The 25,867-nt window shown below is 59.5% G+C and overlaps 1 protein-coding gene across 1 annotated transcript in view; it reads right to left on the bottom strand.

Annotated features, from left to right (window-relative positions):
* Positions 1–25,867, bottom strand: part of CROCC (ciliary rootlet coiled-coil, rootletin) — a 42,132-nt gene that overhangs the window by 14,448 nt on the left and 1,817 nt on the right. The window contains exons 3-26 of the mRNA XM_026519740.4: positions 25,418–25,572; positions 20,456–20,641; positions 20,275–20,358; positions 20,140–20,201; positions 19,891–20,056; positions 19,249–19,355; positions 15,881–16,117; positions 15,316–15,412; positions 14,555–14,638; positions 13,878–14,111; positions 12,967–13,166; positions 11,164–11,346; positions 10,209–10,353; positions 9,372–9,518; positions 8,768–8,998; positions 7,844–8,037; positions 7,440–7,567; positions 6,150–6,319; positions 4,582–4,761; positions 3,671–3,805; positions 3,155–3,298; positions 2,481–2,719; positions 1,841–2,000; positions 238–405 (exon numbers count right to left, since the gene is read on the bottom strand). Of these exons, the coding sequence (XP_026375525.2) occupies positions 238–405; positions 1,841–2,000; positions 2,481–2,719; positions 3,155–3,298; positions 3,671–3,805; positions 4,582–4,761; positions 6,150–6,319; positions 7,440–7,567; positions 7,844–8,037; positions 8,768–8,998; positions 9,372–9,518; positions 10,209–10,353; positions 11,164–11,346; positions 12,967–13,166; positions 13,878–14,111; positions 14,555–14,638; positions 15,316–15,412; positions 15,881–16,117; positions 19,249–19,355; positions 19,891–20,056; positions 20,140–20,201; positions 20,275–20,358; positions 20,456–20,641; positions 25,418–25,572 (3,836 nt within the window). The remainder of the gene's footprint in view (positions 1–237; positions 406–1,840; positions 2,001–2,480; positions 2,720–3,154; positions 3,299–3,670; positions 3,806–4,581; positions 4,762–6,149; positions 6,320–7,439; positions 7,568–7,843; positions 8,038–8,767; positions 8,999–9,371; positions 9,519–10,208; positions 10,354–11,163; positions 11,347–12,966; positions 13,167–13,877; positions 14,112–14,554; positions 14,639–15,315; positions 15,413–15,880; positions 16,118–19,248; positions 19,356–19,890; positions 20,057–20,139; positions 20,202–20,274; positions 20,359–20,455; positions 20,642–25,417; positions 25,573–25,867) is intronic.

The raw sequence follows: 25,867 nt of genomic DNA, 5'->3' as shown, positions 1-25,867 counted from the left end.
TCCCCTCACACACACCCCCCGCCCCCGGCTATAGTTCTTGCAGTTTTTATTACTATTATTATACGTGGAAAAGAATCTCAAAGGGCGGGAAACAGGGCCAAGTCCTAGGGAGTGATCTCTCAGAATGACTCCAGGGCTGGAGTCCCCACCTACTTCTTGCTGGTGGGAGGAAACACAGGGCACCCCAACCGTCTCCTAAGACCCTCCCCATCCACACAGCCCACCCGGCCGAGTTACCTCCTGCCGCATGGCCTCCAAGCTGGCCTCGCTCTTCAGCAGCTTCTGTCGGAGGCCGAGGGCCTCCCGCCGGCCCTCCTTTTCCGCCCGCTCGCCCAGTGTCAGGCGGCCCTGCAACTCCACCAGCTCCCGGCCCAGCCTGGCGTTCTCAGTGTCCAGCATCTTCATCTGTGAGAGAGAGCGGACACAGGGAGGACCTCGGACCCATTCTCAGCATCCACAGCCCCTTTTAGCGCAAGGTGTTGGAGGCCTGTTCAACTCCACTCCTATACTTTGCCTGGTCCAGGCACAGGGGGCACTCAGGACCCAATTCTCTAGGGACACAAACATTGAACACCACCTCAAAGCCACTGGGAACCTCCCCCAGATAACTTCACCGAGCTCCAGCCCCGCCAGGCACGTGGGCACCAAGGACCTCCACTGCCCGCCTCATCGTAACCACTCCCCATGGGGAGTGCTGGACCCCCGACAGAACAGTGACTCTGGAGGGAGGCACCACAGCTTCCCGGCCACCTTTCTCTCCAGGGATGCCTGACTCTTATGGAGTACTTACCTCGTGTCCACCCCTGTTCTAAGCACTTCAACTGTGTGAGCGCATTTCATCTTCACACAACTCTATACGGGGCAGGTACTAACATTATCCTTATTTAACAGACAAGAAAACTGAAGCTCAGAGAGGACAAGTGACTTGTCCAAAGTCACACAGCCCACAAGCAGCAGACTGGGAGTGGATCTTGGACAAGCGGAATGCAAAGGTATGTTCTAAGCCCCTGTTTCCCCAGAGGAGCAGGTGGGGGGTAATGCCTGGAGGGAGGGGAACATAGATCGTGCCACAGCACGCAAAGCCCCCAGCAAGAGCCTGCCGCACAACTGTGACTTCCTCTCAGGGACTCCCGTGGTTTCCCGGGACTTCCACATAACAGGAAGGGGCCTGAAGGGATAAACAGGGGCAATGGTGGGAGATGAAGAGGATCTGGTGGTCAGGCTGTGAGAGCTCTGGGCAAGGCAGAGCCGAGGAGCCCAGTGGGGCTGTCGCCTTTTCTGCAACTCTTCTGGGAAAGCCTGAACCAAGGATGGTTTTTGTATTTTTAAATAGTTGGAAATGGTTTGTTTTTAAATGGCTGGAAGCAAATCAAAGAACGACATTTCTTACACGTGAAAAAGGATATAAAACTTGACTCCAGCATCCACACACCAAGTCAGAATGGGACCCGTGCCCACGCGTTTCTGTACGGTGGGGCTGCTTTCTCGCTCTGACGGCAGAGTTGGGGGCTTACGACAGACTGTGTGGCCTGCGACGCCAGAAACAGTTACTGTCGGGTTCTTTACAATGTTTGCCAGCCCCTGACCCATCTCACAGGCGGTGCACCTCTTCTTGTTCCTAGTCTCCTTTGAGATATGGACAAGAGCTCCAGACCCTCTCCTGGGAGAAATGTGAATGACTACGTACACAAATGTATACACACACACTTTTGCACAGTTTCAGGGGTTCTTAAGTTGCGAGGCCTTGTTAAAGGTCAAGGCCCTGGTTGTACAGATGTGGGGACCCAGGCTCCACACACGGGGTGCTACTGGTCCGGCAGCAAGTGCCCGGGGAGGGTACCTGCCGCCGGAGTTCCTGCAGCTCCCTGCGGGCCTCCAGCCGGGCGCGCTCCACCTCCTGCAGCCCGGCCCGCAGCTCCTCGGCCTCCTTGCCCACAGCCACCCGCGCCTCCGTGAGGAGCGCCAGCTTCTGCTCCTTGTCCTCGTTGGCGAGCTTCAGGCTGGGGTGGGGAGGAGGCAGAGGTCAGCGGCGGCCACAGGTCCCGGGAAGAGACAGTGTGCGGATCTACACAGACGTCTGTTCCCCTAATCCCCTGAGTGGGTCCGGCTGGCTGTTGGCCTAGAGGTGCCCCGAGTGCTACTCGCCCAAGTGGCCCCTCCTGAGCTATGCCCTGGGGGGCCGGGGGCCAGGCCTGAGGCCGCAAGGGGCAGACCAGTGACTCCAAGGTTGGGGCTAGTGTCCAGGGTGACACCAGCAGGTGGGGTCAGAGTCTGGACCCAACCTTGCCTACCCTTTCTTTCAGATATAGGAAAACCACCTAAAACTACCCAAGTGCCCAGCTGTGGTTCAAGGGCAAAGACTCCCCATCTGTGTGATGTCCCCAGAACCGTGGGGGCAAAGTTAGCTTCCAGGGATGAGATCCAGTGTGCAGGATGGGCTCGGTGTAGGACTCGGGACGGGTCCCCTCGCGTCACCCCACCTGATCCGTTCGCTTTCGGCCTTCTTCACAGCCGCCCGCAGCTCCTCGTTGGACCGCCGCAGGGCCTCGCGCTCCTGGACACCCTCGCTCAGGCTGCGCCGCAGCTCGCTGGCCTCCTGGCGCTGGGCCTCGCAACCATCCTGACCCTCGCGCACCTTGCGCTGGGCCTCCAGCAGCTCCCGCCGCAGCCTGTCCCGGGCATCCTCCAGCAGGCGCAGCTGCGTCCGAAGCTCTTCTGCCTGGGAGGTGGCAGGTCGTCACAGGACAGGGTACAGGCCCCACTCCAGCTGGGACTTGGCACCAGCCCACCCGTATCCCTGGCCACAGGCACCTGCCCCCTTGCTCTGCAACAACTTAGACCAGACGTAGGAGTTCTGATTTGGGGCAGAGCACGCTGGACTTAGTGGGGTCTGGGCCTGAAATAATCACCCACTGGGATCTTTCTAAGGAGGGACACGAAGTGGGCAGGGACCCCCACCAGTGCCCTGGGTCCCACATGTGCATCACAAGGACTACATAAATGCCTACTGCCTCATTTCTGCACTGGCCGTTCATTTGTTCTCACACGCAGGGACAAATCTTAAACTCTTCTACACCCCAGAAGGCCAGGTCCCCAGCGGCATATAGTGCACTGCCCAGAACGGGGTTTGGGGGGAGGGCTGCCTCCAGCTCACCTCGCGAGCAGAGGATTCCCGCTGCCTGTCCAGGTTTTGGGCCTGTTCCTGCAGCCTCTTCACCTCCTGGGCGTGGGCGGCAGCAGCCTCCTCAAGCTGGGCCCGTAGGTCCCGCAGCTCGGACGTCAGGGCATTCACGGTGCTCTAGGACAGGAGGGCTCCTCAGACTCTGAGCCACCGTACCCCTCCCCCAGCTGTTCCCAGTGGGGCCAGCTCAGCTGTCCACCTTCAGCTCCAAACACGGCCCCTCCCGCTGCCCGGCCAGACCGTCTGCTGGCCCCTTGGTGCCCAGTGAGTGCTGTCCCCGTAGCTGTTCTCTCCCTCAGGCTAGGATTCACTGGGCAGAGCTCTGCTGCCTCCCTCTGATGGGGCCTCCCAAGCGAGGGCTGAAGCTTCCCCCACAGCCTGGAGGCTTCCCCAGGGCAGAGCCATGCCTCCCCCTTAGACAGGGGGTCCCTCCAGAGAGGGCTGTGACTCCCAGCTCAGATGAAGGCCCACCTGCCTGGGCTGCCCTACCCGGTCCTGCTCCTGCCGGCTCTGAGCGTCTCTCTTCTGCCGTTCCATCTCCAGGGAGATGGCGGCCAGGCTGTGCTGTGTGCCCATCAACTTCTCTGAAAGTGCCGTCTTCTCCGACTCCTTCAGGGACAGGGCCTGGCAGAGGCAGGGAGCAAACGGCCTTGGGGGCTTGGTTGGTCATGGGGGCATGCTTGGCCCTTCCCCGCACCCTGCCCTAGGAAATGTGCCCACTGGGGGATTGCTACCTTGTCTGGGTCACCGCAGGCGGACCCAGGGCAACGGTGCAGACTCAGACCCTCTGTAGCCCCAGAAAAGACTCACTCCCTCTGTAGCCCCAGAAAAGACTCACTCCCTCTGTAGCCCCAGAAAAGGGCACAACAGCTGTAACAATAAGTCTGGACACGGACACAACTCAGAAAGCTCACTAACTTGCCACAACAATCCTTGCCCTTCGCTATTCCCCTTTTACAGTTGAGGAAACAGACTCAAGAGGTACAGTGACTTGTTCAGGGGGACATGGCTCGTGAGGAGACGGACGCAGCCCAGCCTGCCTCCATGACACTGTGAGAAAGTCAGGCATTCGTTCTCTTGAGGAGGGTCTGCTGGTACATGTGGGCCTCACGGGGACTGCTCGGAAGGCAGTCCTGGAGGCACCCTGGCCAGCCCGCAGTAGCAGACGGGATGGCGGACTGTGGGCCTGCTTTCCTGGACCCAACACTCATGGTGTCTCGAATGCGAGGCATGGCTCGCTGGACGTGGGTCTCAGCGTAGCTTCACACATGCCCCTTGAGCTCCCCCATCCTGCAGGCGAGGACACCGAGACCCAGAGAGGGACTCCTAGCTCCTAGCTGCTGGGTGGCTGAACGGGGGCCCCTCAGGCGGCAGCGGAGGCCACACCAGGGCTCACAAACCTGCTGCTTCTCGCTCTCGGCCAGGAGAAGGCCCTCATCCCGCTCCTGCTGCAGTGCGGCGATCTCTTCACTCAGCTCTTCCTTCTCAGCCTCCAGCCGCGCCAGCAGCTCCTCCCGCTCCCGCTGCAGCTCACTCTGCAGCTGGGCCCGCTCGGCCTCCAGCTCCCGCCAGGCCGCCTCCTGTGGGCCAGGCCCGGGCACACGTGACCCACGAGGCTGGGCCCAGGCAGCCCCTCACCAGACTCAGGGCAGCAAGAGCCACTTGTAAGCCCAGACCCTGAGGGGCAGGGCAGGCGACCAGGTAACTCCAAGGTGGGGTGAGTGATCAGGGCTGTGCTGGGGACACGCCAGGGCTGTGCAAGCCCCAGGGAGTGGCAGCAGCCTGGCCTGGGGGTCAGAGAACGTTTCCCGAAGGAGAGAGGGCAGCAGTCAGCCAGTTAAGAGAGAAAAGAAACAGAACCCCAGGCCCAGAGTCCAGCCCCAGAGAAGGCCTGGAGGATAGAAGGAACCAGATGCACTATATTTAAGGTCCCTGGAGCTTGGACTATGAGGGGACGTGGTGAGCAAAGGAACCACAGTCACAGGCAGCAGCCAGACCAGACCAGGCCCTGTGGGCTGTAGGGAGGGGTGGGCCGATTCTGAGAACAGCTGGAGCAAGAGAGAGCCTCAAGTCAGGGTGACACAGAATAATCCAAATTTGGGACTAAGGAGTTGTTCAAAGTTATAGAAGAAGGATAGGGACTGGGGCTCAGGTAGAGAGGAGCTGGATGGGCTGTGAGCGACGAAGGGGGCCTGGGGGAGGCACAGCCGCTAGAAGAAGAGTACAGATTCGGTGACCTTAAGGGGCCAAGTGAGAAGGTGCAGGAGGAGTTAGAGAGGACACAGGAATTTGGCTCCCTGGGGACTGGATGGGTGGGTGGGTGGGTGGGTAGGTAGAACCCATAGGGAAAGAAAGGCTCCCTCGGGGTCCCAGGCAGGTACCTGGCCCCAGCCCTAGGCCCTAGCAACTTTGTGAGAAGTACACACAAGTGCTCCTTCTTCGAATACTTTGCTGCCACCTGCTGGAGAAGTGAGATACTATCTGCCCAAACCCAAGAAGACTATATGGGGCCTGGTACCCCAATGGTCATAAAGGACAGCCCGAACCTCTGTCAGAGGCAGCCCTGTCCGACATGGGTGACTCGGGTCCCCTGCCCCGAGGCCTGCTCTGGACCGTATCTCAGCGCCATTATAACAGTGGAGCACTTATGAAGTGTCAATCACTATGCTAAACCCTTTACATGGATTATCTCCCCTCATCCTCACGATACTCCACAGTATCATCGTCCCCATTGTTACAGACGGGAAATGAAGGCACTCTAGGTAACCTAACCAGGATGTGGCCAAGATCAGGTCCAAACCCAGGCAATGAAATTCTAGACCCAGGGTTCTTAAATAGCTCTGTTCTGTCTTCTAGGAACCAGGCCCTATGCCTTTCTATGTGCTCAGGTTCCAGAGTGGTCTTTACTCCGAAGTCACAGAGGAGACACTGGTTCAGAGCCCTGCCTGCCCCAACCAGCTGCCCGAACCTTCTCTCGCTGGAGTCGTTCCAAGTCCTCCTCGTGGGCTGCCCGCTGCTCCCGGAGAGAGGCCTGGGCCTCCCGCTCAGCCTGCACCAGCTTCTGGGCCATCAGCTCCTTGTCCAGAGCTGCCTTCTCCTCTACAGTTGTCATCTGTTGCCGCAGGCCCGCCAGCTCCCCTGCACAGGAGGGATGGGAGGAGGGGGCAGGACTGGGACTCAAACCAGACGAGCCATGCGGGCAAAATCCCAGAGGGGAGAGGGCCCACCTTGGATCTAGGCCGTGTTCCCTTGGAGAAGCTTCTTGCCCTCCTGGGGCCTGTTTCCCCATCTGCCACGTGATTCCACTGGCCCTGTCCCCCTCCCTACCTGGCTGGAATGGCATCAAAGGAATGAAATGACAAGAGGAAGACCCCCTCAATGGGGAGGTTAGCAAAAATATAACCGCCCCCATTATGGATTGAGTGCTTACAAGGGGTCAGACTCTTGGCTGAGCACATGAGAGATCTACTCTCAGTGCAGCTTCATGATAACACAAAGGTACCTTATCTTGTGCCCAATCTACAGAGGAGGAAACGGAGGCTCAGAGGAGACAGGAAATTCCCCAAAGCTGCATAGCTCTCCATAAAGCATCTCCTCCGATGACTGATTGCCATAAACAGGCCTGGTGGGCTGTCAGCACTAATGGACGTGACCATGGAAGCCACACCCCGCTATGGACCAATCTAGAAGCCATCTCCTGGGTCGGAAGCCCGCCAGAGACTCTGTCGGCATTTCCCTGCCTCGGTCTGTGTGGCTCAGGTGGAGGTGGACGGGAAAGTTAATTTTCACGGCCCAAGTGGCTGCCTAATCCACGCTTGTTGAGCAAGAGAAAGCCCTGAGTTCAGACACTGGGCAGGGAACGTGGAGGGAAGCGGGGCTGGGAGTGTGGGGCTGAGAGAGTCCACGGCTCTGCACAGAACTCCAACCTCTCTAAGCACCCTGGTGACGAGAAACAGCCACCGCTGGCCGAGCCAGGCACTGTGCCAAGGTCTTCACGTGCTTTTCTCACCTCATCCTGGCAACAGCCTTAGAAGGACAGTGCTATCACCTCTCACTGTCAGATGAGGAACCTGTGGCCCAGACAGGGAAGGGGCTTGCCCGAAAAAGCTCGGATCTAAGTGGCAGCAGCAGGACTGGAACTCAGGTCAGCCAGACTCCAAAGCCAGTGCTCCCAACTTCCGGAGACCCCAGGACCCGACAGGTTATGGCCTGAGCTGGAACCTGGAGTTCCCCACCCCCAACCCACGTGCCCCCATACCAGTCAGGGCTTCCTTGGCCAGCAGCAGGGCCTGCCCGTCGGCTTCCAGCTGCTCTCGGCGGGCCTCGAGCTGTGCCAGCTGCCGCTGCACCTCGAACAGGCTGCTCTCCAGGGCTTCCTTCTCCAGGCTGCAGCACACGCGATCCCTGAGGCCTTGGGACTCAGCCTCCCGGGCCCCAGGAAACTGTGACTCCCAGGGTGTGGCCAGCCATGGGCCGGGTGCCAGTCTACCTGCTCAGCCAGGCCCACGCTCCCTGGGGAAGCCGAGGCCCGAGCTAGGGCATGCTGGCAAGCCTGGCTCCTAAGTAACTGTCCCTGTGGGCCAGTGCCAGGGTGTGGTTGGTCACAGTGTGGCCCCGGGCAGACCTCCCCAGGGTGGGCTGGGCGGAGCCCAAGGGCCTTACCGTAAGCGAGTGGCCTCCTCCGACAGGGTCCGGCCTTCTCGCTCAGCTGCCGCCAGCTGCACCGCCAGGCCGGCCCGCTCCTTGGCCAGCGCCTCCTTCTCCCGGGCTGCCCGCTCGAGCACCTCCACCTGCCGCTGCATCTCCCTCCGTGCCTGTTCCAGCTCCTGTTCCCGCCCGCTCAGCTGCCGGGAGAGCTGGCCCCCGCCCGGGCCCTGTGAGCGCCACTCCCCGAATCTCCCAGCTGCTCACCAAGCAGCACCCTAACCCTGAGCCCAACCCAGCCCTGGCCGGGCTGGTGGGAGACCTGGGGTCAAGCTTAGGCTCTGCCCTGATGTGCTCTGTGTGCTTGGGACAAATCACAGCCTTCTCTGGACGTGCGACGTACACGCGTACAAAAATACATAAGCGTCCTCACGCAGTCTGGGGCGTAACTTTCTGGAGGAGCTGAATATACCAAACAGACTCGGAGTGGAGACCTGGAGCCCTGCTCCCTGTGCCCCACGGCCCATCCCCTAGGCCCCTTCCCAGGAACCTGGGCCCTCTAGCACAGACACTGAAAGAGGCCCCTGGATGCCTAAAGCCCTAAGGTGCCTTCCAGCTATGTTCTAAAAAGTCTAAGATTCCATTTCCAAAATTCTCCATCTAGCATCATGTCATGATGTTTTACCGAGTGGTGATTCCTCCATCTACCAAGTGCTTACGAGGGTGTACTCGTCAGAACCATCCTTTGTGATAAGAACTATTAGCCCCATGTTACAGAGCAGGCGACTGAGGCATTGGGAGGTTGGGTAGCTTGCCCAAGGCTCCCAGCTAGCAAAGGGAGGGCTGGATTTAAACCCACAATCAGGACAGGATGCAGGGGGCTGGGAGCCTGAAGGCCCCTCCCACCTGCTCCCTCCTGCTCCCACCCCCACAGACACCCACCTGGGCCAGCTGTTCCTGCAGCCGGCAGCGCTCCCGGCGCAGCGTGGGAAGCTGGAACTCCAGGGCCTCCCGGGCCTGCTCTGCCACGCGCAGGGAGCCCTCCAGGCCCTGCTGCTCCACCTCCTGCTCCAGCCGCAGCTGCTCTAGCCGCTCCCGCTCCTCCCGCGCCAGGGAGGCCTCCTGCTCCACCTGCCGCTGGCGGCCCAGCAGGGCTGCCTTCTCCTCTTCTAGCTGGGGCAGCCAGATGGAAGCGAAGGAGCAGGTCGGCTCAGCCCCCCAACTGCGGAAGGGGGTCCCACCCAGGACCAAGGATGCCCCCTCCTCTCCCCCCACCCACCCACCATAGCCGGCCCAGGGGAGGCCCCCTGGGGGTAAGGGGCGGTCCCTTGGGCATATGGACACTGAGGAGGGGGCAGTGGAGAGGAGGGCCCACGGAGCTTCTTTCTCAGACATGAGAGAAGATACAGATGGAGTCAGAAGAGAAGAGAGACAGAAAGAGGGGCAGCGACCACAACAGGTGCAGGGCCAAAGGGGTACGGGGAGATATGCACCGACGCAGGGGGTGGGGGGCGAGGCAGGGGGGGCCCGCCGGCACCCAGCATACCTGGGCGACAAGGCGGTTCAGACCCAGCTTGTCCTGCGCGAGGCTCTCGTTGAGGGCACTCAGCTTGGACAAGGAGTCGCGCAGAGAGGTTTCCTCCACTCTCAGCTTGGTCACCGAGAGCTCGAGCTCCGCACGGCCAGCCTCTGCCTGCGGGACCAGGGTGTCCAGGGACAGTCAGAGGGCAGAGATGGAGAGAGAGGGGAGCCGGGGAGAGGCAGGAAAAGACGCGCAGAGACACGGGACGGGAGAAGGTGGAGAGATGGATGCAGGAGTGTGGGGAGAAACGAGAGGCAGAGAGACGGGCCCTTCTGAGATGGTGGGGTGGGGGGCGGGGAGACACAACGTGAGACAGAAAACCACCCGTGGAAGGCCTGCTGCCTTCGAAGCTACTCAAAAGAAGCCGCACACGGCACAGCTGTGCGGGAGCAGCGGAACCCCGGCTCGTGCAGGGCAACGCCAGGGTCAGAGGGTCCCAAAGGGTGGGGTCTGGGGAGGCACTGCTCAGGACCCAGACTAGAGGGGTGGGGCAGGTACCCGCCAAGGACAGTGCCCCCAGCTCTCACAGTCCCCAGGACCTGCGTCCAGAGATGGGATGGGATGACCTGAACGACAGGCACTGCCGCAGGAGCATCCGGACAGGCAAGGACAGGACCACTAATAGAGGTCAGTTCACTATGGCTGGGGTCGGAGGTCAGCCTGTGGTCCGGGCGGAAGGGATCAGCCCGTGCACTGGGTCAGAGGTGAACCTGACGCAGGGGTCAGTCTGTGGCCAGAGTGAGGAGGCCTGGGGCCCGGGGGAGAGGTAGGATTGGGGCCGTGCAGCACCCGGGCTCCCACCTTGGTCAGCGCCTCGGCCACCTCGGCCTTCTCAGCCTGCAGCATGTCCCGCTGCAGCGTGGCACAGCTCAGCGCCTCCCTCACGTCCACCAGCTCCTTGGCCAGCCCCGAGCGCTTTGCTTCCAGCTGCTCTAGCTGTCTGTGGCTGTGGGACAGAGGGTGCGGGCCAGGCCTGAGACAGGAGCCCTGGAGGCCAGAGCCTCACTCCCAAGAACAGCCAAGCCCTCTGCTTTGGGCTCTGTGACTCCAGGCCTCCGTTTTCACATCTGCAAAATGGGGTAACAGCTGCCTCATGAAGTTGTTATAAGGATACAGGACCTACTGACCACGGAGTGCTTAAAACAGCGCGTGACGTACCTCCCCAAAGCTGCAGAGACATGAATAACCCCCACTACCACAACGTACTGAACACCACCGCGACTCACGCCTCAGAAGACAAAGCAGGGCAGCGGGGAAGAGGTTAACTCTGCAGGCAGAATGCCTGGGTTCGAATCCTGGCTCTTCTACCAACTGGCTGTGTGACCTTGGTCAAATTACATGACCCTCCCGTGCCTCAGTTTCACCATCCCCAAAATGGGGATAGTGACGGGTCCTCCATCACGGAGGTACCATGAAGGCTGAACAAGAGAATGTCAGTGCTTAAAATGGAGTCCGGCACTTGGTAATATTATTATTAATACTATTAGTGTAACTTTCCATTTAAAAAATAATACGAATATTACTACTGTCATTTTAGTCCACGCCTCCCTCACAGCAGTCTTCTGATCCCAGGGAAGTGACTCGACCTCCCCGAGCCTGTTTCCTGAAATGGAGCTGACTGGAAGACCCTACATCAGAGGCCGTGAAGATTCCTCAAGATGGTCGGAGGCGTGGGTCCTCCGTGGCCCCCAGGGATACCTTCGGGAGCCCCAAGGGCCATTTGGCGGCCCTGGCAGGGAGACCAGAAGCTACTCGCCTGCGCTCCAGCTCCCTGCGAGTCCGCGTGCAGTCCTGCGCCGTGTCCTCCCGCTCCTCCTCAAGCCGGTCCCGCTGGCGCCGCAGCTCCTCCTGGGCCGCCTGCAGCTTCTCGCGCTCCTGCCGCAGCTCCTCGGCCTGCTGCTGGGCCGCCTGCAGGCTGGAGGCCAGGCCGTCCTTCTCCCTGCAGGACGAGACAAGCGGGGGCTGAAGGGGATGCTGGGGCTGCCCCCCCCAGGGAAGAAGGTCATGCTGCTGTCCTAGCATGAGCCACATCCTCCAACCTCGAAGGCACTTGCCTCCAGGAAGCCTTCCCTGTCCCCATCCATGGGTGACTCACTTCATCCACATCTCCTCGGAGCCGACTCTTCCCAGGGGAGGACACCCAGCTTTCCTTCTCCCCCAACCCACCCACTCGGAGGCCGAGTGGGACGGATGGAGGCACTGGCATTATTCCCAAGCACTCCACCTCTCCAGGTTAGAGAGGCCAGGCTAGGCTCCGGGACAGTCGCAGGCAATTTTGCTGCCAGCTCTGCTAGTCCATATGACCAGGAAATGCCCCTAGAGCACCTGAACCCCTCAATTCTGGAAGACAGAGCTGGGCGTGTCCAGATGCCACACTTCCTGCTGCACAGGCCAGCAGCACGTGGTAGCCAGCAGGGAAGGGAGGGGGCAGCAACTGGGAACTCTGGAGATTTTCAGAGTGCTGCCTTCTCTCCCAGTTCCAGCAGTCACAGCAAAGGAGGAGGGGGGGAGGCATGTGTATCTGTCACCGCCCCCCCTTCCGAGCCAGCTGGGGTTTTTAGCTCAAGCTGAGGGCTGATTGCTGGCTGCGCCTCCACGGCCCCACCTCTTCCCTCGAAGCGGCAGCCCGAATGTGTACTAGATGCTAACTAAGGCTGGCGGTAGCTGGGAGAAACCACACAACACGACGTTAAAACAGCACCGTGCAAATGAGGCGTTCACTGTGTACGCAGCTACGTAAAAGCCCTCTCCCGAGGCACAGGAAGCTCTGGTTTTGCTGTCAGAGGACCTGAATTCCAATTTTACCCCCAGCCACACTGCTGTGTCAGCCTGGACAAGTCTCACAAGCTCAGGACAGTCACAGCTCCGAAGTGCATGAGTTTCACGGGAAGACTCACTGAGATAATACACGTAAAGCGCCTGGCATGAGCCCGGCACACGGCAGGTGTACGAGAAGCGTCTTCTGCCTCTCTGCCAGGAACACGACGGGACGCAGAACCAGCACATTAACCGGGATTAGGCTGTGACAAGATCCTGCCTTTTTATTTCCCCTTTCATTTTTCAAACTTTTTATTCTACAGTTAACAGCAACAACAAAACAACAAAAATAACCAGGAGCTGAGAGTAGATAACTTCTTAGCACTGCCAATAGAACTCTCTGAGACGACAGAAATGTTCTACAGCCATTTGTGGCTAACGAGCACTTAAAATGTGGTGAGGACAACTGAAGGACTGAACTCTTACTTTTTAAAATGATTAAAGATTTTATTTATTTATTTCTTAATGAGAGAGAGAGAGCAGGAGCAGGGGGAGGGGCAGAGGGAGCAGCAGACTCCCCACAAAGCAGGGAACCTGACCCAGGGCTTGATCCCAGGACCCCAGGATCATGACCTGAGCCAAAGGCAGATGCTTAACGGACTGAGCCACCCAAGCACCCCAATAATGCTCAATTAATTTAAACGGACATACATAGCCAGTGATGACCACGTTAGTGCAATCCACACGCTTACAGGCTCGGGCTGGCATTAGATCCAGGCCCCACCTCTGACCCCTCATGCACCTGCTCAGAAGGTCGATGGTGCTCCGCAGACGCTGGGCCTCGCGCTGGGCATCCTCGTGAGCCTGGGTGGCCCCGCTGGACTTGTCCCGCAGACGCTGCAGCTGTTCCTCCAGGCCGCGGCGCTCAGACTCGCTGTCACTGAGCTGTTTCCGCAGGGCGCCCAGGAGGTCCTGGCTGGCCTCATAGCGCCCACGCATGTCCTGCGGCACGGGAACCACTGAGTCTGGGGGAGCCCTAGGAAGCTCCCGGAGCGCCCCCTACTCTCTGCTCACTCCAGAGATGTACACCAGCCTACTCTGCAGCCTAGGCCCGGGGAAGGAGAAGGGGGCTAAGCCTCACAGACTAGGTTTCCACTCCCGTTCCCTGTGCCCCTACCGCCCTTCTGAGCGCTCTGCCAGGGCTCGGAGCCTCCATTTCCTTGGCCACTCCGACCTAAGCCCCAGACAAACTACCACGCACACTCCGTCCTCTCGTGTATTCGGACTACCCCAGGGCTCCCAGGCTCCTCCCCTTTGCATCCGGGTTCTGACTCTCCCCCCCCCCCCCCGGCCCCCTCCCCTCCTCGCTGCCCCTAGTTCCCCAGCTCCTCTCATCCTAGATTGATTGCTCCCCCAGGGCCTTTTCCCGGGGTCCTGGCTCTGTCTGTCCCACAATCTATACCAGGACTCTAGCTCTGTCCCAGGCTCCGCCGCCCGCTGCCCAAGCACCTCCCACTCTGGGCTCAGATCAGCTTCCTCGCTCTCAGCCACTTCCATGGGTCCTGCCTGACTCAGTGGCTCTTTCCTCAGGGCTCTGGCTCCACTCCCAAACGCTCGGGCTCCACCCCCACGACACTGGCTCCGCCCCGAGTGGCCCAAAGCGGGTCCCCGGGACTCTGGCGCCGCCCTGCAGGGCGCTGGGGCTCCTCCTACCTGCACCTGCAGCTGGCGCTTGTGCAGGGCAGAGTGGATCAGGGCGAGCGTGGAGGAGTCGGAGCAGGCCGGCGATGGGCCTCGGCGCGGGGATCTGCCGCGGCCGGGCGAGGAGCGCCGCGGCGGGGAGGGGGTCCGGGGACCCGAGAGCCCCCGCAGGCTGCCGTCCAACGTGTCCGCCGTGCGCTCGGAGCCGCTCAGCTGCACACCGCTCTCCATGTCCGACAGGACGGCCTGAGGTGGGGTGGGGGGAGGCCACTGAGAAGGGGGCCGCGGGGTCGGGCCGAGAAGCCCAGGCAAGGCAGTGGGGTCGCGGGGGCCACGTGTCCGGCTTCCCCGCACACTCCGCAGCACACTCTAAGCTCCCTTCCTACAGGTCTTCCCGATTCTACCCCTGGAGGCTCACAGCCCGCAGCAGGCTGGTGAAGTCTCCCATGTATTACTACGGCGTGATCGGGCGGCTCTCACAGACGGGCCTGGAATGGGCAGTGCCTCCCCTCTCGGACTGGGGCTCCCCTCAGGGTGGAGGCCAGGCTCAACTAGCTGGGGTGTCCAACAGCAGCAGCCTGGGTCCCCACGGCCCCCAACCACTTGCAGTTTAACTCAAACCCACCAGAGGGGTGGTGCTCCCAGCCTGCCTGGCCCTGCCCGGCTCGGGGCTCCCTCCCACCTCACACCTGTGCCAGGTCCCTCAGGGTCTGCTGCAGCCCCTCTCCGTCCTCTGTCTCCAGGGCCGTCTGCTCCTGGAGCCGCAGGGATTCCTGGAGTGATAGTGGGGAGACAAAGAAACAGTGGTCACAGTCTCTGCCCTAGCCTGAAACTCCACGGGCATCTCCCTCCCTGGAGGCCCTGCCCATCAGGTGGCCTCTAAAGCCATGCCCATAGGCCTGCCACTTGGTAGACCCCATCACAGCCCCAGTGCCCTCACCAAACAGACCAGGGCACTAAATAGGTCACACGCACTGTTGGAGGAGAGCTGGACACAGAACCCAGGCCAGGGCCCACACAGAAGGATGACCAACCCAGGGAGCACCCCTGAAGGGTGTCCCTCTCTGGGGAAGGCAGCTGAGCTCCAAGAGAAGGAGCCCTGGGCTGGCAGCACACAGGCATCTGTTCAAGCCCCAGCTTATTGGCTCTGAGACTCTGGACAAGTATTTCCCCTTGGGCCTCAGTTTCCTCATCTGTGTAACGGGAATCATGCTACAAGGCTGCTGAGAGGATGAAATAGGATAAAGGAGGTGAACATACTTACCACTAAGCCTGGCACACACCAGGTACCCACACTAAGCCTGGCACACACTAGGTGCTCAGTGAATGAGGGGTGAAACTGAGTCTAAATGGGATGCTAAGGGTGGCCCAACCAAACACGGCCCTCATCCACAGATCTGCTCTGTCTCCCGATCCCGCCCTCCACGTCTCGGGGGCAGCTGCATCTCACCAAGGCCTCGAGCTTCTCGGTCAGGGCCTTGTTGACCCGATCCTTCTCCAGATTCTGGTTCTGAAGGCGCTCCACTGTCAGGGCCAGCTCTGTCACCCTGGAGGGAGGGCAGTAACAGAGGGGAAGGGGAGACCCACCCCACCTTCTCCTCCAACCCACCAGCTCTGTGTCCTTCATGCTTTCCCAAACCTCAGGGAGGGACCCTAGCATCCACGTCCCTAGCTGTGTGACCTTGAGCAAGTCACTTTTCTCTGGACCTCTGACTGCTCGCCAGTAAAAGGAGAATGAGGATGCCCCTCGCTTTACATCATGGGAGGGCACTCTGGGGCTCGGCCAGGTCTCAGGAGCTAAGCGCATCAGTTCTAGCATCAGTGGTTAAACTGCTTGTTCGTGTGCCCTGGACAAGAGCCCCCCTGAGTCTCAGTCTCCCCCTCTGTCACATAGGGTGTCGCAGCAGAGTGGCTGAGCTCTCTCAAGGGACCGCCGGTCACTCGTTCCTCCCTGCATCCCCAGATGCAGGCTCTACAGGGACGCCTGCCTCCTGCGCTGCCTGCCAGGCACCCACCTGGCACCGAGATTGGCCTTGTCCAGGTTGCTCTGCGCCTGCAGCTGGGCCAGGTCCTTCTCCTGGAGCACCTTGTCCCGCAGCTGCTCCTCCAGCTGCATCTGCAGCAGCGCCTGCTTCTCCAGGGCCGCCTCGGCCCGGCTCTCAGCCAGCCGCAGGCCGGCGCTCAGCCCCAGGTCCGCCTCCTGGATGGCCCTCGAGGTCCGGGCCAGCTCCCCTCCCAAATGCAGCAGGTCCCTGGGGGAGAGAGCACAGGATAGGCAGGGGATGGGGGCAGGCTCCCAAGTGTAAATTAAAACGATATCAGGATGCTACAGTGGGATGAGTGGGATGTCACTATCAGATTGGAAAAAAAAGAAAGTCCCATAACACACAGTGTAGGTGAGGCTCTGGAGAAACAGGCCCTCCTCGACACCGGTGGCATGAGGGTAAGCGGGTGTAACCACAACATAGGGCAATAAGGAAGAGCTCTGAAAATTATAAATGGATAGGCTCTTTGACCCACCAGCTACACCCCTAAGAGTTTATCCTACAGATACGGCCCAATGCAAGGAAAGGGACCTGTGTGTAAGGTGATCCACTGTAGCACTGCTCGTGTGAGAAATACTGGGGACAACCTAAATGCGCATCAAGGGGCGCCTGGGTGGCACAGCGGTTAGGCGTCTGCCTTCGGCTCAGGGCGTGATCCCGGTGTTGTGGGATCGAGCCCCACGTCAGGCTCCTCTGCTGGGAGGCTGCTTCTTCCTCTCCCACTCCCCCTGCTTGTGTTCCCTCTCTTGCTGGCTGTCTCTCTCTCTGTCAAATAAGTAAATAAAATCTTAAAATAAATAAATAAATGTGCATCAAAAGAGGGCTACCATTTTTTTAAAAGATTTCACTTATTTATTTGAGAGAGAGAGATAGCAAGAGAGAGGACGAGCAGGGAGGAGGGGCAGAGAGAAAGGGAGAAGCAAGCTCCCCACTGACCAGGGAACCCGATGTGGGGCTCGATCCCAGGACCCCGGGATCATGACCTAAGCTGAAGGCAGACGCTTAACCAATGGAGCCACCCAGGCGCCCCAGAAGAGGGTTACTGTTAAATAAAGGGGGTCTATCCATTCAATGGAATAGTCCATAGCCAAGAAAAATGGGGAAGCTCGTCAGAGCTTCATACGGAGCCGCCTCCCAGTTACAACTATTAGGTGAAGACAGCATCTTCAAGAACACAAAGACGAGATTCCACCAAGAGTTTGGGGCAAAGGGGGGGGCAGGGAGAGAAAGAAAGTGCGCTCGAGAGAGAGAAAGAGAGAGAGAGAGAAAGTGTGTGTGTGTGTGTGTGTGTGTATGTGTGTGTGATCTGCTGTATTTGCTTGTATAAAATAAGCCTGGAAGGTCATGTAGGAAACTGGTCATACCACTCGCCTCCAGGAGGGGAGGGAAGCATCTGGGCCAGGAATTACAGAGGGGGGTGGGGGGGACTTTTCCCCTTTTGTACACCCTTTTGAAATTTGAACGGTGTGAATATATGAGTCATTCGAAAGTAAAGCGTGAAATTCTTATTTTTTTTAAGATTTATTTATTTACTTGAGAGAGAGAGAGAGTAGGGGGAGGGGCAGAGGGAATCCCAAGCAGACTCCACACCAAGCGTGGAGCCCGACATGGGGCTCGATCTCACGACCCTGAGATCATGACCTGAACCAAAACCAAGGGCTGGATGTTTAACTGAGCCACCCAGGGGCCCCATACCTCACTGAAGCTTTAAAAAAAAATCTTAAAATGAAAATAAGTAAAGGGGTACCTGAAACCCCAACCTGAATCTGATCAAGAATTAAATCCAGGGGCGCCTGGGTGGCTCAGTCAGTTAAGCGGCTGCCTTTGGCTCAGGTCATGATCCTGGGGTCCTGGGATCAAGCCCTGCATTGGGTTCCCTGCTCATCAGGGAGCCTGCTTCTCCCTCTCCCTCTGCGCCTCCTCCCTGCTCGTGCTCTCTCTTGCTATCTCTCTCTCAAATAAATAAATAAAATCTTTAAAAAAAAAGAATTAAATCGAACATCCAATTTACAGGAAATACAGGGGACAAAGGTGTTAAACACCACCTCAGAATCCAGACTATGGGACTCTCTTAGGACAACTGTCCCACTTTCCTTCTATTTATTTATTTATTTATTTGGGGGAGGGGGGAGAGAGCTCGAGCACATGAGCAGGGGGAGGGAGGAGCCGACTCCCCACCAAGCAGTGAGCCCGACACTGGGCTAGATCCCAGGACAGTGGGATCATGACCTGAGTCAAAGGCAGACCCTAGCCAAATGAGCCACCCAGGCGCCCCCAACTGTCCCAGTTTCCTCAACAAACAAATGAAAAGACTTAAAAGATAAGTCAGCCAGTCACATTTGGTGAGCATCTATGGGTCCTAATTCAAACAAATTATAAAGACAACAAGTGACTCATCTGTGACAATGATGAGTCAACTGGAAATCTGGACACTGAATATCCAATGACTTTCACAAAAGATCAATAATTAAACAAAGTTTTCATGCATAAAAGGAAAGGAATTGGTTTGCCTGCCTCGGCTCTCCCCACAGCCTCACCTGCTCAAGGATCAAGCAGGACCAGCCTCCCCTACTGACATAGACCTTTGAGGCTCTCCCAACCTGACCTCCCTTCCCCTGCCTTTTGCTTCAGCCCCACTGACTGCCATGTCCTCCTACCTCCAAGCCTTTGCTCACACTCTTCCCTCTGCCTGGAGCGCCCCTGGCTCTGCTGGTTAAAATCCTACCCAGCCCTCGAGGTCCGGGCAAATTCCATCTCCTCTATGAAGTGTTTCCTTGACCTCCCCAACCCTCCCATCCTTCTGAGAATCTGGGATATTCTCTGTTCTATTTCCATGTCACTCACCACTCCCTTCCTCGTCTAGAATTTTGGGAGTCCATATCTTTTCATCACTAGAGTTTATGATGTCCTGTAGCAGAACCCGAATATTCTAGTGGATTAAAAGCAGGAGCTCTAAATCCTGACTTGGCCACTTACTTACCGCTGTATGACCTTGGGAAGGTCACTCTACCTCTCTGAACCTTCGTGCCCTCATCTGTAAAACGGGGATCATTACAGTTCCCACCTCACGGGGACACCGTAGATATCAGAAGAAATAAAATGGCCAAAGAGCCTAGCTCAGAGCAAACACCTAGTAAATGCTGACTGCCGCGATGGCGGTGGGAGTTCATTATTACTAGTTGTTTCTGTGTCTCCACAGGCCCTGGCACACAGTAAGTATGTTGGGTTGGACTGCAGGTCAACTGAGTTGAGTTGAATTCAGCTTAAAAAGCGGGGCTGTCTCCCAGCTGCTGCAGCGTCTCCCCAGGCCGTCCCTCCGCCAGCCGGGCCTCACTCACCTCTCGGTGGACATCTTCACTTCGCTGACCAGCCGACGGACCCCCACAACCTGCCTCCAGAGCAGGAGGAGGCGGCTGTGCTCACTGCTGAAGTAGGTGTTGAAGGACTGGAGGGAAGGCGGGAGGAGTGAGGGCGGAGTGAGGGCGGAGTGAGGGCGGCCCCGCCCCCCGCCCCGCCCCGCCCCGCCCCGCCTCCTCCCCAACTCCGATGGGATGCTCCCGGGAGGCCCTGTGGCCCAGGACGGGCCTGCGCCTAGCCAGCGTACAGGGGAAGGCGGGGAGCTGTCCCCGCACAGGGAACTGGGTTGCAACGCCTCCACGGGCTGCGCAAAGGTCAGAAAGTGCTGGAGACCCAGGTTTGCATCCCAGCTACCAGGGGCATCGCGGTATCATCGTGCGACGGTTACTTAACTTCTCTTTAAAATGAGCATGACGGCACCTACCACACACAGGTATTATGAGGAACAGAGAACATGCACGCCAGGCACGTGGTACGCGCTAAGCAAGGCCAGCTACTATGATGACCACTATTTACTTCTCTTAAAGGGCTCACCTGCCTGCAGGGCCTCCCTCTCCTGACCCCTTAGTCCTACCCCTCAGGTCAGGCTGGGCCCACCGGCCTCCCAGAACCCCCATGCCCACCTCCTCCTCACGCCTCCACGCCGCCTCCCGCTGCTCCAGCTCCTTACGGCAGCATGTCCAGTCGGTAGTCACCTTGCGTATGTCCTCACTCAGAGCCTGGTTGGCCGAGCTCGCCTGGTCCAGCTGCTCTCGGAGCATGGAGTTCACCTGGGCCAGGCTGGCACTCCTGGGGGGTGCAAAAGGGACCGGTGGGCACATGGCAGGAGAGGACAGCCCTGCCCGCCCTGCGCCCTCCCTGCAGCGTCCCACCTCTGCTGCTCCTCCTCCAGGCGGACGAGGGCGCTCTCCAGGTCATGGCTGTGCTCCGTGTCCTGGGTGGGAGAAGTGGGGCATCAGCCTGGGCAACAGAGGGAAGGGCCTGCCTCGCCCCACCCCGGCACCCACCCTCAGCCTCTGCCGCTCCAGCTCTGCAGATCTCTCCACCAGCTGCTGCTCCAGCTCCGAGCACTTCTTCTTGTACTGGAGGGTCTGTGGATGGGTGGGGAGTGGAAGATTAGCCCCAGGGGTGGAGAGCAGGGCAAAGCCAGCACATGGGGGGACAGGAGCAGGAGTGGGTGGCCCTGACCTTGGCCTGCAGCCGCTGCACCAGCTGGGCCTGCCGCTGCTGGCCTTCCTGGTAGGCCTGCAGCTTGCGCCGGTAGGAGGCCTGCTCCTCCTGCAGCTGCCTCCGCAGCTCCACGCTCTGCCGTACCAGCCCCCTGGGCTCGGGTGTTTCCGGCTCCCCAGACTCCAGCCGCACAGCCTGCTCCAGCTGCAGGGAAGGTCCCTGGGTGAGAGGCCCGGGCCTCCCGGGAAGGCAGGCACAGAACTCTGCAGGGGATGCCAGGCTGGGCCCCGACCCACAATGCCTTGCAGGCACATATGGGCAAGCCCAGGGTGCAATGCACGTGCACACAGGGTAATGCAGCTGTGCACAGACACGGGCTGAACATGCATGGACACACAGACAAGGCACGGGTGGACACATGCAGGTGGGCCCACGAACATGTGCATGCAAAACAAAACTGCACGGGGTTGGGGGGGAGGGGAACCTTACAGGCCCTCTGTGCACTTGCGTGGGTGCGCCATGAGCCTCTCTGCCGAACACCTCACCCAGCTGCGGTTGATTATTAGCAACATGCCCATGTCTCCCCACCCCCACCCAAAGTGAGCTCAGGAAAACCTGGATTTTTGTTCCCCATTGTATCTTAGACCCAGGAGAGTAGCAGTGGCGTGTCTGTTGAATCACGCATTAATCGCGTGAGCATATGTGAATACACTCAGAGGCAAAAACATACGCATGCATATCTGAGCTTAGAGACAGGCACACACATAAGGCCGAGTGGCAGTCTCAAACATCCCCAGGGTGACGCAGATGAACTCCCCGCCCCGCCCCCACGCCCCACATACGCAGGGCTCTGTAAGAGGCACACTCTCGAACTTAGGGCATGCTTATTGACACCCTCTCCTCCCAGCCCAGCCTCAGGTTACTCCCCCTCCCACCTTATGGGAAGCTGCTGTCAGCGCCCTGCTCCACCCCCAGGCAGCTGGCAGCCCGTTCACTGTGAGACCCGTGAGCACAGGCCGGGTGCCTGGATGCCTGCGTTGTCATCACTGTTGCTCTGGCTGGGCCTCCTAACCCCTTAGGCACCTGCTGGTCCCAGGGGGCCCTGCAGCCTCCTCGAGCTGTTGGGGAAGGGAGGAAGGAGCAGGCAGCTGAGGATGAGCGGGACTGACAGAGGAGTGACAGTGCCCAGGGAGAACCAAGGGGAAGACAGCCCCGCCTGGCTGATTCTGACCCAGGCCCACACTCGCCATCTACCTCCCCAGTGCCTGGCCTGCTAGCCCAGGCACGCCATCCACATGCCCTCCCACACCAGGTCCCGGGAAGCCAACAGCAAGGGCAACTACTCTCACCCTGGCTAAGTAACAGGACCAGGCCAGGCCAGCTGTCCGGGCCTACATTCACCCAGTATGCCCGGGAGCCCCTCGACGAGCCACCAACCACGCTAACAACCGGCCTCTCCCCACCCCACCCCATGTGCTGGGGTCAGGGCTGGAGCAGGGCGACAGTGGCCACTGGGGTGCCACCCATGAAGAGGGGCCGGTGGGCAGCACTTGAGGGCCTCTGCCTGGAAGGTAGGCTGCAGGCCCATGACCAGTGTCTGCATGGAGTCTGCCTAAGTCAGGTGACAGGCCCAGTGTCCCCATCTGAACGTGGTGCTACTGAGATACCATGTGTGCTGTGCATTGACCCAGGTGCAGCTCACTGGCTGTGGCTGGGCCGTGTTCTGTCATTTGTCTCCATATGGGACCCTGTGTGTCTTTGCGTCTAGGCCTTCACAGGAACCTCAGTGAGTGCCCATGTGTTCATGTGGGTTTTTTTTTTTAACTTTATTTATTTATTTGAGAGAGCAATACAGAGATAGTGAGAGAGAGCACAGGTGGGGAGGAGAGGGAGAAGCAGGCTCTCCACTGAGCAGGGAGCCCAACATGGGGCTCAATCCCAGGCCCCTGGGATCATGACCTGAGCCGAAGGCAGACGCCTAACCGACTAAGCCACCCAGGCGCCCCCGTTCATGCGTGTTTATGTCTGCATGCAGACCTGTAAGTGGGTGAGCAGGGCTGGGGAGCGTGTCTGGGCTCCACGCGTGTCTGTGGCATGCGTATCAGCAACTCTACGCCATGTGCAGGTATGCAGCGACCTCCGTCTGGCGGTACGTGTCCGCGAGACGTGAGACCATATGTGTTGTCTGCAGGATCGGGTAGCTTGGGGGTGTAGCTGTGCATCTGGGAGGTATGTGCTGTGAAGGCGGGGGGCTGTGTGGTGTCTGGCCGTGGGTGGGACTTATGCTGTGTCCGGTCCATGAACCGGAGTGTATCACTATGGGGGACTTGTGTTTCTATGTGACATCTGTGTGTGTGTCCGGGTGGCGTCTGATTGGGGCCCCAGCTCTGTGTGCTTTGCCCATCTGTGTGACCCAGGTGCTATTTGTTGTTGTGATTTAGGGGGGTTCAGGCACTGGCTTCCCCAGTGCTCACAGCCAGGCCCGGGCCACTCCTGGCCACACCTTGGCCCTTTGCACAAACTTCACCTCTCACAAAACAGCCTTTCAGTTTAACTTCTAATTCAAAAGGGAAAGAGGCGGGTCACCACGCTGAGGATGAAAGAAGTTTACTGTCTCCCTTAGCAACCGCTGCCCTACTACCCCCCATTCATTCACTGGATCCAGGTTGCCATGGACACTGGGGGAGCCCAGGGGGTCTGTCCTGCGGAGCCCTGGGGGGCGTGGCCATGCCTTCCTTCCCATTCCCAGCTGTCCTCCCCCAACACCTGCTCCTCAGGGACAGGAAGATGGGGGGAGGGGCTCCACAGGGACCGTGAGATCCTCCTTCTGACATGGGAGGTGGCCACGGGGAGCCTCTGCCTCAGTTTCCCTACATGCAGTCAACAGGACACAGATCCTGACCTCACCTCCACTTCTTTTTCCCAGGGATGCCATAGGGCTGAAAGGGTCAGAACAACCTCACTGACGGGCCTCCAAACAGCCCCCATGTAACCGTTATGGCCACACGGGCCGGTCCTGCCCCCTGTACCATGGGAACAAGTGGACAGCAGGGACTGAGTGTCACAGGACGGCAGAGCCCTGGACCTGGGGTCTTAACCCAGCTCCACCACTGACCTTGGGCCTATCGAGCCCTTGCTCTGGGCCTGCTTCCCCCTCTGTAATAAGGTGATCTCCAGGCTCTGGTGTTCTCTGGGAGCCCTGCCCCAGGACAGGCCTGGAGGTCATTCTCATCCAAACCCTGCCCGTAGTGGGGGGGCCTCACTCACACCACCTCACACCGAGTAAATGAAACGCCCGGCTCCCTCGATGTGCTATTCAGGGGCCTCCCCAGCCCCATGAGGGAGTCTTCCAGACTAATGCAGCCCCCTGCCCAACCAGCCTTTGGCCTGCTGCAGCCCCAGCCTCAGAAGCTGTGTTTTAGCAGAAAAGAAACCAGCCACCTCCCACCTCTCGTTCTCTTCCCCTGCCAGCTAGGCGGACCGCGCCAGCCTCCTTGTCAGTCAGAAGCTAGCGTTTAAGAGGCAGCCCCCAGGGGCCTGGCACTGTGCCAGTGGCCAAAAGATGAGAGGGGGCTAAACTGGAAGAGGGCTGGCTCAAGGCCCCGTCACCCCCAACAACAGGGGACTCGGGCCAGCCCACCCCTCCACACCTCCTGCCAAACCTGGGAAAACTAGCTCTGCACTGTCCCCAGCACTACGGACCACTCCGGGCCCCCCACCCGGCTCCTCCACAAGTCTCGACAAGTTGGGGGGCCTGTCTGCACACCGCCCAACCACACACATAAATGCATGTCCCTCCTCCCCACAGGAGTATGCAAGCCCCTGCATGACAGGCTCAGCCGAGGGATCCTCGGCTAACCTGGCTCTGCCTAGCGCACAGGGGGCTCGGGGCCAGCTTCCAGCTCTGGGCTTCAGTCTCCCATTTGTTATAGCCAGAGGGTCATTTCTGAGGTCCCTCCAGCTTTCCAACTGCCCCCCTGGAACTCCCAGCCCAGTTGTCTCTTCCTACACCCAGAAAACAAAAGAGCAATGCACAGCCCTGGGTGGGGGGTCGAGAGCCCTATAGCCTTCACGGGCTGTGTAACCCCAAGCCTGGTGCTGTCCCTCTCGGAGCCTGCTATCTCCTCTATTAACTGAGCATCGTGATGGCCTCAACCTTGGTGCAGCAGATGTGAAGCACCAGCAAGCGCCTGGCCCGGAGTAAGCACTCGATAAACAGTAGTTGCTGCGACAACAGTTACCACCCACACGCCTCCCACCTAGACACTCCCTCCCTTGCGCGACTCTCTCACCAACCTCCAGCCACCACCCACTCCCTAGCGTCGCCTCGCACAAGCCCGGAGGCCCAAAGGAGACGGCGCACCAAAAACGTGTAGTCCTGGCCCAGGCCCTAGGGTCCCCACAAGCCTACAGCACAGGTGCCCAGGGAATGTGAGTCCTGTCTGGACTAGGAGGCTGGCCTGGCTTTGAGGTCTCACTTCCATGGGGAGCGGCTGCAGGTCTGCGGCTGCCCCAGAAGGCCGGCAGAACACTGCCTGTGCCAGGCACCCAGCCTGCCTGCCTCAGTGTCCAGCCACCACTGGACAGACCCCAAGACCCAGGTACGTGGGAGCACAGAGAGATGTCCAGACACTCGAGGGGTGGCAGGGGCCTCTAGGGGCCTTACTCTCTGGGCCCCCACCCCAAGCAGGTGTGGGACAGTTAGGAATGAAACACCCTGGTGACAGGCACTTTATTCCATCACTTCGCTGACTCCTCAGGAGCCCACAACATATTAGCATCCCCGCGACAGAAAACAGACTGGGAGGGCACGGTGATTTGCTCCAGGCCACTCACGCTGGCAGGGCCACAATCGGCACCCAGGCCAGCCTGACCCCGGGCCCACCCTCAGCCCAGTGCCCAGGCCCAGCCCGGCTGTCTCCCGGCCCTCGCAGCAGGGGAGCACCCTGGCCCAGCTCTCGGCCGTCAGGCAGCACCCACCCTCTCGCTGACCGCGGTGTACTTGATGGCCAGCTCATCACGCTCCGCACGGCTCTGGGCCAGCAGGTCCTCCACGCGGGACAGTTCCTGCTGCAGCAGCTGGTTCTCCTCCTGCAGTGACAGCACTGATGCCATCTCTGGGGCTGGCAGCGGGGCTGGAGAGGGACAACAGGCACGAGGTTGGCTCCCCCCCGCCCCCGCTGGTGCAGGGGGACATCTTCCCACTACATACATCACCGGAGGTGGGAAGAGGGATGGGGCCCCTGAGCGGGGATGCAGTGGAAGAACGGGGGGTGGGGGGCAGAGAGACAGGCCTAGAGCCAGACTAGAGTGGACACAACCACAGTGGAAGGATGGCCCCCGCAGGCCCAGAATGTGCGGGAGGGAGGCTCGATCTAGGAGGCGGGGACTAGACCTGAGTTCTAGCTCCTTCCTTCTCCAATTGTTACT

This window comes from Ursus arctos, unplaced genomic scaffold (genome assembly GCF_023065955.2).
Source record: "Ursus arctos isolate Adak ecotype North America unplaced genomic scaffold, UrsArc2.0 scaffold_32, whole genome shotgun sequence".
Taxonomy (NCBI): Eukaryota; Metazoa; Chordata; class Mammalia; order Carnivora; family Ursidae; genus Ursus; species Ursus arctos.
This window is presented reverse-complemented; position numbering and strand designations above follow the sequence as displayed.